This window comes from Delphinus delphis, chromosome 15, assembly GCF_949987515.2.
Source record: "Delphinus delphis chromosome 15, mDelDel1.2, whole genome shotgun sequence".
Classification (NCBI taxonomy): Eukaryota; Metazoa; Chordata; class Mammalia; order Artiodactyla; family Delphinidae; genus Delphinus; species Delphinus delphis.
In genome coordinates this window covers 21,457,409-21,475,105 of record NC_082697.1, presented here as the reverse complement: position 1 = coordinate 21,475,105, position 17,697 = coordinate 21,457,409, and the positions used below count along the sequence as shown (strand labels likewise).

The 17,697-nt window shown below is 42.4% G+C and overlaps 1 protein-coding gene across 2 annotated transcripts in view; it reads left to right on the top strand.

Moving 5' to 3' along the window:
• CTNNBL1 (catenin beta like 1) overlaps nt 1–17,697 on the top strand; it is a 167,171-nt gene that overhangs the window by 96,859 nt on the left and 52,615 nt on the right. For both annotated transcript variants that reach the window (XM_060030810.1, XM_060030811.1), the window contains exon 11: nt 5,722–5,903. In XM_060030810.1, coding sequence (XP_059886793.1) covers nt 5,722–5,903 — 182 coding nt within the window. The remainder of the gene's footprint in view (nt 1–5,721; nt 5,904–17,697) is intronic.

Here is a 17,697-nt window from a genome sequence, read left to right as displayed (position 1 = left end):
TAAAATATTTTCTGTCTGACCCTTTTCATAAAATTTGCCAACCTGCCAGCGTGTGCTCTCTAGAGTCTTGGTTTTTTGGTCACTGATTATTTATCTTACTTCACTGTCTGCTCAGCCATTCTGTGTGAGGTTTCTCTGCATATCTAGCTCACCACAGTGCTAGAAACAAAAATCTTACCTCTGTTTTCTACATATTTGTTTCGTTTTCTGGCATAGGCAGTCAAGTAATGGTTGGTACCAGTAGTTTATAAAAAATGGATAGGAATAGCAATTGAAAAAATGTATCAAGCAATATAGAAGACCACCATTATTCTATTTTAGTGGTGGAATGTCTCTTAGCACTGCCATAGCACCAGTGTTCTTTGGCACTGTAGTTTGAGAGCAGCTATGAACTTAGTCACATTGATCTTACTGCCAAATTCATAGAAGTCCTGGACCCCGGAAAGTGATATTATATTTTGGGAGCTAAAAGGAACTTAATCATGTACATTGTAAAGCAAACAAAAATGATCTCATATGTCATTATCCAAATTTTTTACCAGAATAAGTTTATGGTTCACAGTATTTTTTAAAGAATGCCTATCACTTTTTTTCCCTCCTTAATCCCTCAGTCTCTTTTGGCCGGGGAGGGAGTAGACTTTACCTCTTTTACTTGTCCTTCAAATAAGTTTTCCCCAAGGTTTAATCCCTCTTTTCTGCATATTTTCTGCCCCCTCTCAGGGTAATCTTCACATCATAGGTTCAATTACTAACCATAGATATAATTATTCTTATATATTTCCTTCTGTTTTTAATCTCATTCCCGGACTTCAGACCCACAAGTCTAAGCTGAACATCACTGCCATGTCTCACAGGCACCTCAGGTTCAATCTAACTCAACTCTTTTCACTCATAGTCTGTTACTTTGCCTTTCTTATCAGTGTCTCTACCTCTAATGCATTTCCCCTCTTTCTTCTGCTTCTTCCCCCCCCCCTCCCCCCATATTGTCCAACCCACTGTGGCAAGTGTGATCTTTCCAATACACAAAATCAGCAGGATTCTTCTTTTTTTTTTTTTTTTTTTTTTGCGGTACACGGGCCTCTCACTGTTGTGGCCTCTCCCATTGTGGAGCACAGGCTCCGGACCCACAGGCTCAGCGGCCATGGCTCACGGGCCCAACCGCTCCGCGGCATGTGGGATCTTCCCGGACCGGGGCACGAACCCGCGTCCCCTGCATCGGCAGGTGGACTCTCAACCACTGCGCCACCATGGAAGCCCAGCAGGCTTCATTTTTTGCTGCTGCCCCTCGTGCTCTTTATATTCTAGCAGTACCATGCACCACTTCCCTGAATGTTCCATGCTTACTCATGCGTTTGCATGTGCTGCTGTTTCCTTCTGCTTGAAATACCCTTATCTTTTTTGTCTGTCTGGGAAAGACATCCAGTGAAGCTTGGTTCAGGCATCATCTGCTTTGTGAAGCCTCCCTGACTCATAGTCAGCTCTCCTTCCTGCATTCATGTTCTACTTTGTGTACACCTCCATTGTAGTACTTGGCTCTTCATTGTCTGCACGTCTGTCTCCCCTGTGAACTGAGCTCCTCAGAAGCATGAGCTGTGCCTCTCTCTACATCCTCAGCTTAATAACTGGCACCTATTAGATGCCTCATAAATATTATATTTGATGAAAGAGCAAAAAAATTATACTCAGAATGCATGTTCATTACAAAAATATTTCTGTATAATAAAGAAGAATAAGCTAATTAAAGCAACAACGGAAACTTCCCACTCCTCACCTTCCCTTCTCATCAGAAGGCTCACCTGGGCAGAAGAGGGAGCAGTAGGTGACTCAGTCATTTCCCACAACCACCCATGTTATAGAGGCCAGCATTCACATTGGTCCTGGCATGATCAACAACCTGATGAACCCAGCCAAGACTAAGATAAACTGCTTGTCCTCGAGTAGAATAAATATTTCAAATAAAGTCAACCCAAGAAAGGCCAAACAGCTATTGATTGCTAAAAGCCTGAACTTGAGCCCAGTGAGTATTCCAAGGTTCACCTCCATCCAGCTTGCCTGATCAATATGCAATTACTGCCCCCTTTAAACGTGTCTTACACTGCTTACCTGAAGAAGGGTTTTACTTTTAAGATCTTTTGTTTGTTGAATTTGCTTAGGCAGGGAAAAAAAGAGACTTGGCGAAACCAGCATCATTTACCTTTAGCATTTCAAACAATTCTGTTATATGTGAAATGTTTGAATGTATGCTGCATGGTAACGGAAGGTGCCCTGTTACATGACTGTAATTCATTTCAAGAGGACTTTTTCTGAGTGACTAAACAGTAAGGATATTGTATTTCAGTTTCCTAATTTCTGCTCACATGGTTATCTGCCCTAGCCATAACCTTTGTAAATTTAAGTTTGTAGAGTAGGGTGCTCAAGTCCAGCTGCAGTGAAAACATATATATTATTTGTCTACTCTCCTTTTAGAATTTCATCTTGGTGCAAAAAATACCCTTCCTATTGAATTTAGAAATTTATTTACCCTGCTCCAGATATTTAAGGTTTCATGTCTCACAAATATGCCTTTCTCACACCACTGCAGTTATCAGAACTCTGTCGTTTTCACTTACGCTCTTGTCATATTCTCTTATATATGCTTACTGACCCCAAGCTCTGTCACTCCAGTCCCTTCATCACACTACTGCCAGGTTAAGCTTTCTAAAATCTATCTGTGTAGAGGCCTCCTTTTCTTGAACATTTCATGGCTTCTCAATGTCAACAGCATGGAGCCCAGGTTCCCTGGCAGCACATCTAGGGCCTGTCATGACCTGTTCCTGCCCACCTCCCCTTAGTCATCTTCTTAACCCCTGGTCTTTTTTTTTTTTTTGCGGTACGCGGGCCTCTCACTGTTGTGGCCTCTTCCGTTGCGGAGCACAGGCTCCGGATGCACAGGCTTAGAGGCCATAGCTCACAGGCCCAGCCGCTCCGCGGCATGTGGGATCCTTCCGGACCAGGGCACGAACCCGTGTCCCCTGCATCGGCAGGCGGACTCTCAACCACTGCGCCACCAGGGAAGCCCAACCCCTGGTCATTGAGAGCTACTTCCAGTTCCCCCAAGTGGCATGTTCTTACAGGCCTCCTATACCTTTGCCCGGGTCACTTACCCACCACTGCCACCAATGTCATGGCTCTCCCTTCTCTGCCTGACAAACACTCATATTTCAGACTCAGTTCAGATGTCACCTTTCATTTGACACCTTCACAGATTTCTCCTTGATAAAGTTAATTATCTCTACCTCTCACCTTCTTGGAGTTAAATTTCCATTGCTTTGGGCTTTTTTTTTTTTTTTTTTTGCGGTACGTGGGCTTCTCACTGTTGTGGCATCTCCCGTTGCAGAGCACAGGCTCCAGACGCGCAGGCTCAGAGGCCATGGCTCACGGGCCCAGTCGCTCCACGGCATGTGGGATCTTCCCAGACCGGGGCACGAACCCATGTCCCCTGCATCAGCAGGCGGACTCTCAACCACTGCGCCACCAGGGAAGCCCCAGCTTTGGGCTCTTGAAATTATCTTTATTTACCTGTTCTTAAATTGGCTAAAGACAGGGAGCTTATAATTCCTAGCAGCTAGTGTAGTGCCTGCTGTATGGAGGCAAGTGCGTAGTACAAGCCTTTTTTTTTTTCTGTTAAACTCAGTAGTTGGGTTGAATGTCATTCGTGAGTATCTTGGATTGTTTTGATTGATTTGTTTATTCCCCATAGCAAGGGGAATAAAGGTAGGAATAGTCACAATACATCCTGATCTTTTGAGGTTGGCACCAAGTAGGATGGCCAACTATCTCAGTTTGCCCAGGACTGAGGGGTTTCCCAGGATGTTGTACTTTCTTTTCAGTGCTAAAAATGGAACAGTCTCAGGTATACCAGCATGGTCTAGCACCAAAAGGCACTGTCAGCAAGCTTTTTATCTACTCTCCTTTCCTCCGCTCACTGGGACCCAATCCTGGCTGGCTATTCTGACCCAGGATAGCATGCTTTGTCATCATTAACACTTTAATAGTGCATACAAAAATTAACTCAAAATAAATTAAAGATCCAAATGTAAGAACTAAAACTAGTAAACTCTTAGAAGAAAACATAGGTGTAAATCGTCATGACACTGGGTTTGGCAGTGGTTTCCTTTTTTCTGACTGCACAACATGGCTTCCAGGATCTTAGTTCCCCGACCAGGGATTGAACCCAGGCCACTGCAGTGAAAGCACCAAGTCCTAACCACTGGACCACCAGGGAATTCCCTGGCAATGGTTTCTTAGCTATGACACCAAAAGCACAAACAGCAGAAGAAAAAAATAAGTTTTGTGCCTCAAAGGGCACTGTCAAGAAAGTGAAAAGATATCGCCTAGAATGGAAGAAAGTATTTACAAATCATTTACCTGTTAAGGGACTTGTATCCAGAATAAAGAACTCATACAACTCAATAATAAAGATAGTTAAGCTAATTTAAAAATGGGCAAAGTATCTGAATAGACATTTTTTCTAAGAGGATATACGAATGGCCAATAAGTACATGAAAAGGTGCTTGACATCATTAGTTATCAGGGAAATGCAAATTAAAACCAGAGTGAGATACCATTTCACACCCACTAGGGTGGCTAGAACCAAAACGTCAGATGATAAGTGTTGATAAAGATGTGGAGAAATCAGAACACTTATATGCTGCCGATGGGAATTTTAAATGATGTAGCCCCACTTTGGAAAAGTCTGATGGTTCCTCAACAGGTTTAAACATAGCGTACCATACTCCCTAGCAGTTTCACTCCTAGGTATACATATACCAAAGAGAAATGAAAACATATATCCATACAAAAACACGTGCATGAATGTTGATAGCAGCATTATTTATAATAGCCAAAAGGTAAAAACACCCCAAATGTCCATGATGGTTGCATGGATAGATAAATAGTGACATTTCCATACAGTGGACTATTATTCAAGCATAGAAAAGAATGAACTACTGATACATGCTACAACATAGATGAACCTTGAAAACATTATACTAGGTGAAAGAAGTCAGTCACAAAAGACTAAGTATTGTATGATACCATTTAAATTGAAAAGTCCAGAGTAGGCAAATCCATAGAGACAGAAAGTAGATCAGTGATTGTTTAGGGCTAGGATGGAATGGGGAAGGTAGAGGGATGGTAGCTTAAGGGTAGAGGATCTCTTGTCAGGGTGATGAAAATGTTCTATAGTTGACTATGGTGATGGTGGCACATATCTGTGAATATTCTAGAATTCATTGAATTGTACATTTTAAATGGGTGTGTTGTATGGTATGTGAATTATATCTTGGTAAAGCTGTTAAAAAGAAAGAAAAAGGAAGAATAGGTGATCCATAATCCTACCACCTTGAACATGTTCGTATCTTGATCTATTTCTTTCTAGTCTCCTTTAATGCATATATTTTACATAATTGAGATAATGCTTCATACAGAATTTTGAATATTATCTTTTGTGCTTATCATTCTGACCGTAAGAACTTGTTCATTCTACCACATACTCTCCTAATTGTTAACAAAGTGTGTAATATTCCATGCAGATATACTATAATGTAATAATTTTTTTACTGGTGGACATTGTTTTGTTTTTATTTTTCTTCTTTCCGTTGTAATGAGTATTGCAGTAAATACACTTTTTTTTTTTTTTTAAGACTAGAACACACTCATGAAAACCTCTTTTGTTCCCAGAGAAAAGAAGATCTCCCGGAGCAGTGCCCTGAAAGTGCTGGACCATGCCATGATTGGACCCGAGGGCACAGACAATTGCCATAAGTTTGTTGATATTCTTGGCTTACGAACCATCTTTCCCCTTTTTATGAAATCTCCCAGGAAGATCAAGAAAGTGGGAACCACTGAGAAGGAGCATGAAGGTAAGATTCACTGGAGAAGTCAGCCTAATGAAGGTACATTAGGAGAAATGGGGGGCAATGAGAGCTACTTTGAAAAACTCTGTCGTGCAGCTGAGGAGTTGACTCTTAGGCGGAAGTGTGCTACCTTTTTCTTTTTTATTTGCTTATTTTCTATGCATGGAAAAGCAACCCAGAGACCCCTGATCACTAATGGCCTTTGTTGCACTGGTTCTCTGCTTGTTTGAATCCTAGTGGTTCCATTCCCTTCTGGCCTGTGAATAAGTCTGTGTGTGAAGGTTTTGTTTTCTTCACTATAATTTGTAGTGAGGAGTCTCTCTGATGGAAGACCCTTTTGAAAAGAGTAATGAGGTGGCAACACATGTCACCGCCAGAGTAGTGCTTTCATGTATTTCTGTATTAAAGTGTGATTCAGCCACCATTAGGAATTGCCGAAATAAACTATTTACAGCCCAGGTTCCCCTTTTTATGTTTCTCCTCCCTGATGGTGCATACTCCCAGCAAAATGCCATGAATTGCGGTGCTGTAAGCAGAGTAGTTACTGCTAGGCCATTCTCTTCCTGCTGTTGTCTAGTGGCCTGCTGCATCTCTCTCCCCAGTAAATAGCCGCAGTGCAATCTGGAAGGCCCTGGATTTATGAGCACTGACAGTTCTGTTGGAGGTTAACAGATACTTGCACCAGGGAATTTACATGGTTGAGTGGTTATTTTAAAGTATGGGGAGGGTGCTAAGAGGGGGATGAGGAGGTGGTGTGTGTGAAGGATGAGGACCTGGACTGATTGGCTGGCTAATTTGGTTGTCTTGTCAGAAGTTAACATCTGTCCCATGGTTTGATTTTTTTTCATCATGATTAGTAGAACGGCATAGGTATCTGCAGGATCTTTTTCATTCCTTACCCTCCTAGGTAAAAGTCTGGGAGTTCCTGTCTATCACTTCTCAAATTGACTTGACTTAGTCTGTGCCAACTTGGAGTGGCTAAAGGTGAAGGTGATGCCTTCAGTGGTCACCTCCAGTGATATCTTCTCTGATGAAAGCAGCTCTCCAGAGACAGCAGGAAGTCTGGCAGGGGAAGAACTATGGACTAGAGATGTGAGAACACGTAGAGAGTTCAGTTCACCTCAAACCAGATACTGACCAAACACCAGCCCTGAACATGTTAAGCCTACTGCTGATCTTTTTTCTTTCCTCAATGGAAATTCGGCAAAATGAGGCCATGGGAGAGGGAATGGGTGGTATTGGAGATCGAGGAGATAAAATTTTGGAGACAGTCACTATTCATTGAAAACCTGCCACATTCCTAGTGCTGCTGCATTATATGCTATCTTAGTTGGGCCTTACCCATGAAGTAGATGGTGGTATCCTTGTTTTTTAAGATAAGGAAGTCAGCTAAGAAAGGAACCAAGCTGCGGTTCTACAGCTAAATAGCTGTGTGACTTTAGACCCTTTGCTTAACTTCTCTCAACTGCGTTTTCCTTCCTGCTCTGTAAGATGCGGAAACTAGACTAGTGAATTAGAAGCTCTGATATCTGTACCTTAAGATCCTGAGGCACGGGCCCTAGTTGTCAAGGCTTTGTCCTATAATCCAGGAAACTCCTTGAGGACTGTGGGTGGCTGACCTGCTGGGTTGTATTGAGAGGCTTGATGGTACATTTTGAGCATGCTTGAAGAAAGTGAAGGGAAACAGCCCTTAGCAGGCTCTTGCTCTGTGTGCATGGCGCTGAGAAGAGAAATGACAGATTCAGTGAGTAGCTGTTTTCCTTCTGAAAAATGTGCCTGGTGGCATGCTGGTAGCAGTACATTTGCTTTAGAGTACCCACATTAGGAATTTGATAACATTATATTAGTGAGGGCAGTAGATTGGGAAGACAGCTCCTGGAAGGCACGTTTGGACTGTAATGGCTGGTGAGGATGAGCCCTGCATCCTGAATACAGCGGCACCCAAAGAGTAACCCCCAAGGAGAAAACACAGCCCCGGCCCTTCTCCCACCCCAGCTTCTGCTCCTGGCCATGGTGGTGGGGTGAGGATGGAGGCAGGGCAAAGCAGGGGCACCTTGTGCAAGGTTTCTTTGTCCTGTCTTCTGGGTTGCTCTCCATGTGCTGACCTTTCTGAAGGAAGTAGACCAGGTTTGAGTGGTAAGCTAGAGCACGGTAGCTCAGACCATCAGAAGTATTTGCAAACATGCCCAGCCCCAGGTTTCTACCATGCTCTTGCCTCCATCTGTAACAATTTTCTCTGACCTGTCTGCTCGCCTGCCTTATAGTCATCCTTCAAGTCCTTAGTGTTTGTTTTTTTTTTGCAGTACGCAGGCCTCTCATGTTGTGGCCTCTCCCATTGCGGAGCACAGGCTCCGGACGCACAGGCCCAGCGGCCATGGCTCACGGGCCCAGCCGCTCCGCGGCATGTGGGATCCTCCCGGACCGGGGCACGAACCCGTGTCCCCTGCATCGGCAGGCGGACTCTCAACCACTGCACCACCAGGGAAGCCCTAGTCCTTAGTTTTGATGTCCCTTTCTCAGGGAAACATAACATGAGCTCCTAGGCTTGAATAGAACCTCCTATTAAGTGGACTCTTGGACCCAGGACTTTGACTTCATAGCCCTTAAGATTATAGAACCAATAGTCTTGTCACCTCTGCGTCCCAGGGCCTAGTCCCGTGCTTGGCATGTGGTGGATACACAGTGTATATTTACTGACTGCATGAATGGATAACTGCTTCCCTAAAAGACTGCTCATTAAAGACAGACATGGATTTGGGGCTCTCCCCAGAACCTTGCAAGGTTGAGTCAATACAGTTGACAGTTGTTGGTCGTACACCTGGGGTGACCAGCTTGTCTGGAAGCAAAACAAGTGGGTTCCTAGCCTTAAGTTTTCCTTGTCTCATGGGCTTAGAAATTATGGCAGAACCCCTCCCCCCTCCTTTAGAGCTGTGCCTTTAAGAGACATGTTATGGATGGAACTTGCTTATAGGTGAGGCCACCCTATGACAAGCTTCTTTTGGTAATCCAGCAACTCCTAATAAAGGACTATGGGCTGGGAATCAGCTTGCCCATCCAGAACCTCTGGAGGGCTGCCCTGTAAGCTTCCCTTTCTTGTCAGATTCAGGGGCTTGTCACATATCAGGGTTAAGTTCATCCTGGTCCAGTCTCAGCCCCTGTCATCTCTTAGAATCTTCCCCAAGCTCCGATGGTAGCAGTATAGCCTGGTGTGGTACAGAATGATCCACTGCTTGTCAACCACGTGATCTTGGGTTAATTCTTAAACTCTCCGAGCCTTACTTGAGCCTTAGGTAAAATGCTAGATCTACCACATAGGGTGGTTGTGAGGGTCAGGTGAGGTGACAGATATTAACTTAGAGCAGACTCTAGAATAGAGTAGGCACTTCAAGAAGTGTAAGTTCTCTCCTCTACTAAATCTGTCTCCACTTCTACCCACCCTGACCTTAGTCACACATACCCGTTCTTCTAAGACGTCACTGGGAAGCCAGGCAAAGAGACTGCCTACACCTTGGGTCTGGGAGGATTGGGAGAGTGTGGGTTTTATTGGCCTGCGGTCTAATCGATCTAATCGCTGTATGATTGCTGCATGAGAATGGGCAAACTCATTCTTGACGGGAATGTCAGGAGTCATGATATGCTAAATAGTGGAGCGGCATAAAAACAACGTGTTCCTAAAGCCAAGAAAAGAGCTTTGAGAGAGGACAGTCTCTAGACTAAGCTGACCCTAGAGAGGAGGGAAGAAGCAGAAACCACCCTTATAACCTAGAATTGTGGGTAATGTAGTTCTTCTTTTGTGAGTTGGGGTGGAGTAGGAAAAGAATTAAAATTGAAATCCATTCAGTTTTGCATAATAAAACCTTCTGAAATAGATCAGGGGAGGCACTTAGCTTGGGGGATGGGTTAGAAGGAAAAAATTTGCCCTTGGGTGCAATAGCATGATTGGCTGCCTCCTTGGTTTTATAAAGAATAGCACAGTATATATTGCCTCCTTGGAATTAACTGCTTCAGAATATGAGGGAGGAAGAAAAGAGCTGGGATCCAGAAATGGCATTTGACCTTTACTTCTTGTCTCTTTTAAAAATTCTTATTAAAATAGGTCCAATTTTCCTTGTATTGCTTCATTAGGTAGGTGAGTTACTGAGTTTATAGCAGTTCTAGTTAATTGCACTGTTTCAGCATGGTTCCCCTAGAGGCTATTATGAGCTTTAAGGGGGTGAGCTACCAAGCAGTGTGTAGGTGTGTGTGTGCATGCTAGGCATATGCACACATTTAACCTCATCAACAGTGACAGCAGTTGATAACAGGTCACTGCTTTAAAGAATACTTTTCTGTCATCTGCAGACAATTGTAGGTGATTCTCGTGGACTCCTCAAGTCAGGAGGTATACAGTTGCCTGGCTTCTTGGACTCCTAACTGAGGAATTGCAGACCAGAGCTCCCACCACCTACCAGGCTTAGGAGAGGGAAATAGCAAAACCTTTCCTGCAGTCAGAAAAGAAGGGAGTTTAGCCAACATAAGCAAAAAAGAAATATTTTTAATGTGTCCATGGTGGGCTGTGGTAATGACATGGCATCGTTTGGGGCCAACTTTTACTGGGGCTCCTACTATGTTCAAAATTTAACAGACCTAACATGTGACAGGAATAAAACTGAATGCCTGTCCTGGGGGGAGCTACTCTTTCCCAGTGTTCCGAATCTCCAGATCCTTTGCCTCAGCCTGTCCCTCAAGCATTCATCTTTGTCTGTCTGGATTGGCGGTGTCTTCCCCCAGTTCTTTTTTTTACTCCCCATACTCCTTGACCTCATCTACTACCTGTAGCTTTAACCTCTGTCTCTTTGCCACTGATTCCCACTCTTCAGCCTTGTCTCTCGTACAAGCTCTAATCAGCACAACTAATTAACCAGAAGACAACTGCACCGGATACTCAAATTCAGCTCATTCAAAACTTTACTCATTCCTTCATCACCCAAGTCTCTTCTGCTTTTCCTGTCCTGGTAACTGGCACCCAAGGCAGAAATCAACACACCATGCTTAACTCTAATATTCCCCACATGCACAGGACAAGACTTGGGTTGGTGTCTTGGTTCTGCCATTTACTAGCTCTATGACTTTGGAAAAGCAGCTTAACCTCCCTGAGCCTGTATTTCCTCAATTGTAAATTTGGGATAATATTGGAATCTATTTCATAAGGCTGCTATGCGAGGATTAAATGAAATAAAGCAGATCAAATGATTAGCATAGTGCCTGCTTCATTAATATTAGTGGCTGGGTTGAGGATAGATTTCCCTTTTGTGTTCCTCTTCCTTCTACTTTATTGGTAATTTTCGAAGTACCCACAGAAAAAAATCCTTTTTCTCCCTGGATCTGCCATTCATAGGGGTAGACCGTAAACATGCCAGTCTTATGTGGAATGTAAGACAAAAACCTCTCCCATAGAGGATGTACTAGGGATCCCCAGGTCCCCACTTCTCTACATCATGTAAACAGAGAATTCAAAGATTTCGCCCCCTCCTTTTGTATTCCCCAAGCTTAAAAATCCCAAAGAGTTGGCTGTAGTGCTCAGAATAATGAACAAGTGAAGAGTAAATGGTATTTAATTTTAAGAGTAGCATTAAGCCATCTGCTACCAGGGACTTTATGTTAAACAAGGATGGAAATGTCTGGCTGTTGTTTTTTGTCGCTATCTGAAAACCTTATAACTGAATAGTTCCTGGATCAACTTCTTTTTTCTCCCTCCAGCTGCTTGTCTCATTCCTGACCTCAGATGACAAAATATAAGGATGCTGAAATAAGCAATGTGTTTGGACTTAGGGTTCCTCTCATCAGGCTTGAGGGGATGATTTTGAGTGTTACACATCTGGTTTGCTAACTGGTTCCAGTCATATAAGGATTAACCCACGGGCCTTTCCCAAGTAGAGCACAGCATAGCTGTTTGCCACTGAGGAAGATGGTGAAACAAAGGATGTATTTACCATCCTGGAAAACTGCTCTTCTCTTTTGTGGGAGGAGGTTAGTGGCCAACTCACATTTTATTGAGCATCTACGAGTATACTGAGGGCTTTACAGGTGTATATACTTTATGAATTAGGCATTTCTATCATTTTTTTATAGATGAGTCTCAAAGAGTTTGTTAATTACCAAGTACCTTCTAGCAAGTGAGTGACAAAAGCAGAATTTGAGCCTAGGTTTGCTTCTAAAGCTTCTTCTAACACCAAGGTGGCTCCAGTGGTCTTCTGGTTGGTATCCAGAGGCAGCACAGTGTAGGGGGAGGAGGATTGTCTTTGTAGGAGACAAACCTGGCTTCAATCCCAGCTCTACCCCCAAAATAGCTGGTGGCCTTAGACAAGTTATTCTTTCTGGACTTTGAATTCCTCTTCAATCAACAAGGCAGGTAAAGCCTTTCTCAAATTGTTGTGTGAAGAATAATGATCATGAGCATCCTACATAGTCTCTAGCAAGTGGACATTTAATAAATGGTAAAATAGTTGCTGCATGTCAGCCTCCTTTCAAAAATAGTCATCCTTACCTCTCTCAGTTTTCATGTTTATGTGTAGGGAGCAAAACTCCTTGGCTTTCATGGGTGTGAAGCCCAGTTGTGCACCAGGACTGCGTATGTGGAGAGGCTGGGTCATAACAGGAGCTACCAAGAGATGGGACAGCCAGTTTATCATGATGGCCTACTAATCTGGACCCTCAGTTATAATCCTGATTGTGCTGGTCCTGTCAAAATTCATCACCTTGAGTGAGGTCCTATACCCTTCTATTTCAGTTTGATGCTCTTGCAGAGGGTCTGTTCCTATGGATAAGAGCCCTAAAGGTAGGTCAGTGAGGCTTCATTCATTCTTTCATTAAACAGACCACTAGCCCCTTCTTTGTGCCAGGCTTGGTGTTGTAGATGGAAGGTGAACAAGCTCACAGTGCAGCTAGGGAGACATGGAAACCTGTATTTATATTACAAGGTAAAGTGGTAGAAGAGAGCACGGAGCAGGGGCTCCTAATCTAACCTAGGTGGTGAGAGAACAGGTGGAGGTTAGAAACAACTCCACCTTAGAAATGTGGCTCTTGAGCCACACCTTAAGTGTGAGTTAGCCACGTGAAGGAATATCAAGTGAAAAAAGCAGCGTGTATAAAATAAAAGGTGGGAGGCACAGACCACAGTGAGCCTCAGACTAGCTGCCCCTCAGAACCATCTGGGAATTCGTTTAAAATGGAGCCTTCTGGGACATGTTCTCAGAGTTTCTGGTTCCACCAGTCTGCATAATGCTGGTGGAGATGTAGTTTTATTAAGCTTGCCGTGAGTACCCTCTGAGACCAGTCTGGCACCAGCCCTTGGTAAAAAGAGCATGGAGCCAGAAGATTAGATTAGTTAAGCAGGAGCCAGACCTTGAAGGACCCTGAGGAGCTGTTGTGAGGATTGACTGAGTAAATATATGTACAGTGCTTAGGGCAGTACCTGGCACATGGTAAGCATTCATTAATGTTAATAGTTATTGCTGTTCTTACAGTTATTTTATTGTGTTATAGTAAAAAAAGGACTCCCCCAAATTTTTATAGATCATAGGTAGAGTAATAATTTTAATTATTTTGACTATTTCAGCTAATTTAGCACAAACTCAATTTTGATATTGAAGGCCTGGGTGGAAAGGATGAAGGAGAAACATCTATCACGGTTTTTCTTTTGCGTTTTTCATTTTTCCAGGTAGAAACTTAGTTCTTTAGTGGTAGCATTAGCTGAATTCTTGTTTTGGATATAGAGTTTTCCACTGTTACATTTATTATTTTGTCAATATAACTCTGTTAGTTTTCATTTATAATCTTGATTAAGTTTTATAGAAATAGTTTAGTGTGCAGTGTATCTCCTTTACAGAAGTAAAACAAATACCAGGAATGTTGAAGCAGCAGTTGAGAAATAGCCAAACCTTTTTAGGTTATTTCTGTAGCATCAGGTGGTGCCAAAATGGGGAAGTAACTTAGGGGCTAGGCAGTAATTAACTGGTTTATTAAACCTGGTTTATAATAACCTGGTTTATTAAAATTCAACACGTAATCTTTACTATGATATGCTTTCTAATGTTACCACTGGGGGCCTTTTTGTTGAGTACTCTGATAAGCAAAAACCTATCAGGTGAAAGCATTCACTATATCATTTCACCTAATCCTCACAAGAACCCTGTGAGCCATGGATTATTACCTACATTTTACAGGTGAGAACACTGAGGTATAAAGAAGTTGTCATTTTCTGAAGACACAGCTAGTGCATGGCCTTACTAGGATTTTAAGCTAAGATTTTTCCAAGGTTTCTGAAAATTAAATCATATGCAGCACTCTTCTAATTCTTCTTTTAATCATAAATCAGTGTTGCTTAGTAGTAGTGGGCCTAATTTAAACTGCTTGGTGTCTTTTCGTATTTGATTTCTTTTAAGTCATCGGTAGTCCTGCACCCAGTACTGCATAAACTCTCTCAATTCCAAACATTTTGCCCTGCCACACTTTGTTCACCTCTTCTTGGCTTCCGACTTTAGGGTGTATCTGTCCACTGATAGTCTACTCTCTTCTCAGTGGCCTCTCAGGCCTGAAGCTCAGCACTGCTTCAGGCTTCAATTTCTGTTCCTAAACATTCCCATCTGCTTACTTTGCAGTTGCCTGCCTTTAAACACTTTACTCAGCACTCTGGCCTATTTTCTCCCTCTGTTGGCCCCCTTGAGAATGAGACATGAATCCATAGTTTTCAACCCTCACTGATGATTATCAGTTGAAGAGCTTTGACAGAATACCCATGCCTGGGCCCCACCTCCAGGAATTCTGAGCATCGGAACGCCCAACATCTGTATTTTTTAAAAGCTCCAGAGCCTGTTGCTCAGCTAGTGCTGAGACCCACTAGCCAGAATGCTCAGAGCATAAGCCTTGGCAAGCATACTTTTTACTTTCTCTCTGGGCCAAGAGAAGATTGTTGACATGGCGGGTCTTAGGGGAAGCCTTGTTAAAAATATCTTTATTGCTTTTTCTGAGTGTGAATAATTAACCTAATGTAGAAAAGTCAAGCATTGTGGAAAAGAAGGGTGGGAAGGTTAAAATCACCCCCAATCTCACCACCCAGAGTTAATGACTAGAAACATCGTGGACACTACCCATTCAAACATCTGTGTTATGGGTGGGGGTTGGATATATGTGCATATAATTTTGTATAAGTGGATCCATGGTGTATATGCTGTTTTGTAACCTGCTGTTTTTACTCAGTGTGTCTTGGGCATATTTGACAGGGATGAGTCTTTCAATACAATTAGGAAACTGGACTGTATATTTTTAGAAGGCAGGATAGATTTCAGGTTAAATGATTAGGTTGTAGAGGTGATAGCAGTTTGGAAAGGTAAGCTGCACTTGGATGGTTATGTTGCCTCTTCCAAGTATTGTTAATGTGCTGGGACTTCAGGATGGTAAGGAAAGGAGGTGTGGACTGAAGGCTAATATGTCTGAGTTCACTTGGTTATAGTATAAGGGAAGTGAAGATGCCTTTCAAATTTTTTTTTTAATGTGTGAATATTTTAATGTGTTAGACATGTTGGCATCTAACAGTAGATATAAGGTAGAAGGAGATAAACTGAAAATAAACCTGTATACATTTCACTGCTCATAAAGAATACAGTTACATGTGTGAGATATTTGTTAGTGTCCACCTTCCTGGACTTTTGCGATATTGGATGTGATTTTTATACACAGCATCTTGCAGGTTGCTGGGGAAGTGCTCTGTGTATTTAATCATGTTGCAATCTTACTTGTTTGTTTCTCTTATGGTAAGAAAATGTCTTTGGCTTGCTTTTATAGTCAGATTGATTTTGCTTATGGGTGTCCAGATGCTGATGAAATATAATTAGCATAAGAAGGAGGTTGAAAAGATGTTGACTACTCTTTTCTGGTAGCCAAACAAAGGATCCCCAAACAAATTATTCTCAGGTATCAGGTTAAAGTGAAGCATCCCTTTTCTCTTTAAGATTCAGGTTTATTAAAGGATCTATGTGTTGAGCTGGGGAGGTCACCCTGGGGATGCAGTTGGAGAACCTTGCTGTAACCATCATGGGGTGATTTTCTGCAGCTGAGCACCTCTGTTTGCCAGTAGTAGCTTTAAATCCCTTAAGTAGCCTATTAGAAAGGAGCCCTGGGCTGGGTTCAGAAGGTTTGGATTTGTGTTTCTACCATAGGCTCTGTGACTTCGGTAAGTCATTTACTCTCCGAACCTCAGTTTCCCCACCCTTAAAGAGGGAGATAATAATATTTCACAGTGTGTGAGAATTGGATAAGATGGTGTATGGGGAAGTGTTTTTATATACTATAAGATTATGCACACGTACAATATGGTTGTGGTGTGTATTACATTTAGTGTTTTTCCCTTGTCTCGTCTACATTCCTTACAATTGTTTCCTTGTAACACTTTTCTTCCTTGTCTCTGGCTCCAACGTAGAAAGCAAATGATGGTTAATTTGTTCCATATTTGCTGCAGGGTTACCATAAAATAAATTAAGCGTATCATTTTGATGATCACTAAAAACATGCCTACAACTTTCTTAAAAGTATCGATTACTAATAAGTCATGTCTCTGTTAAGTATGCCTGCTGGCTGGCAAACTCGTGGGATAACAGTGTTTGCTTTTCTCGTTAGCAGGCTGATTTTCCTGATGATGTGCCAGCCAGTCTGAGGTTACAGACTGACAATGATGGCTGTGGTGGTGTCTCACATTTATTGAGTATTTGCTGGGTTCCAATATATCCATGATGTCATTATCCCTAACATCAGCCCTTTGTGGAGTATCATTAGCCTGGTTTATTACTGAGGAAACAGCCCCCAAGAAGTTAAGCACTTTCTCAAATCGTGCACAGATTAAATTAATGTCTGCTGGAACCTAAAGCCTATGTTCTTGATCCTATGCTTTAGTCTCTTAAAGAGACAACTGAAAACCAGAGTTAAATGACTTTTAATCATCACCAAAGCAACCTTTAGTTATTTCTAGAAATAAAACAGGAAATTTTATAATACTGGCAAGGCAGGGCAGAAAAGCTCTATTACCAAGTTTTTTTGTATTATGTAAGATGTGAATTTGGCGGGGGGGGGGCATATTTGTAATGTGGGATGTGAACATTTTTTATAACATCAACCTAAATTTTTGAAATAATGAATCTTGTTATAAAGTTTTTTCTATATGTTTTATACTAAGTTAGATGTGTTTTTCTAAGCTGTAAGCTTTGCATAGTTCTTAATAGTGTAGGGGGAAAATCGTATAGAACATGCAGACTGGAGTTCAAATCCCAGCTTATACCAGTTGTGTAACTAAATTAGGTGTTCTGAGACTCAGTTTCCAACGTGAAAGTGAGGGTGGTTTCTGCATACCAACAAATAGTTCTCGAACATCAGCAGGCTGTCTTAGAATTCAGTACAATTCTGACATTATAGACCTGGAGAAAGGAGCATTTTCCACAGGTTGAGGGCTCAGTCCTACAACTGCCCCACTTCCACTCCTTTTGGACACCATTCGAAAGCCCAGGTTGTTATCAGTACTTCTGATCAATTAATTGGTTATAAACCAGAAGTTTCCAAGACCTGCTCCTTGGGTTCTGTGCAGCTCACAGAACTCAGAGAAACACTTTACTTACCGGTATATTATAAAAAGATATAACTCAGGAACAGCCAAATGTAAGATATGAATAGGGCAAGGCATGGGGATAGGGTGCAGAACCTCCATGCTCCCCCTGTAGGCACGCCGCTCTCCCAGCACCTCGATAGCTCTCCACACCCCATCCTTTTGGGGTTT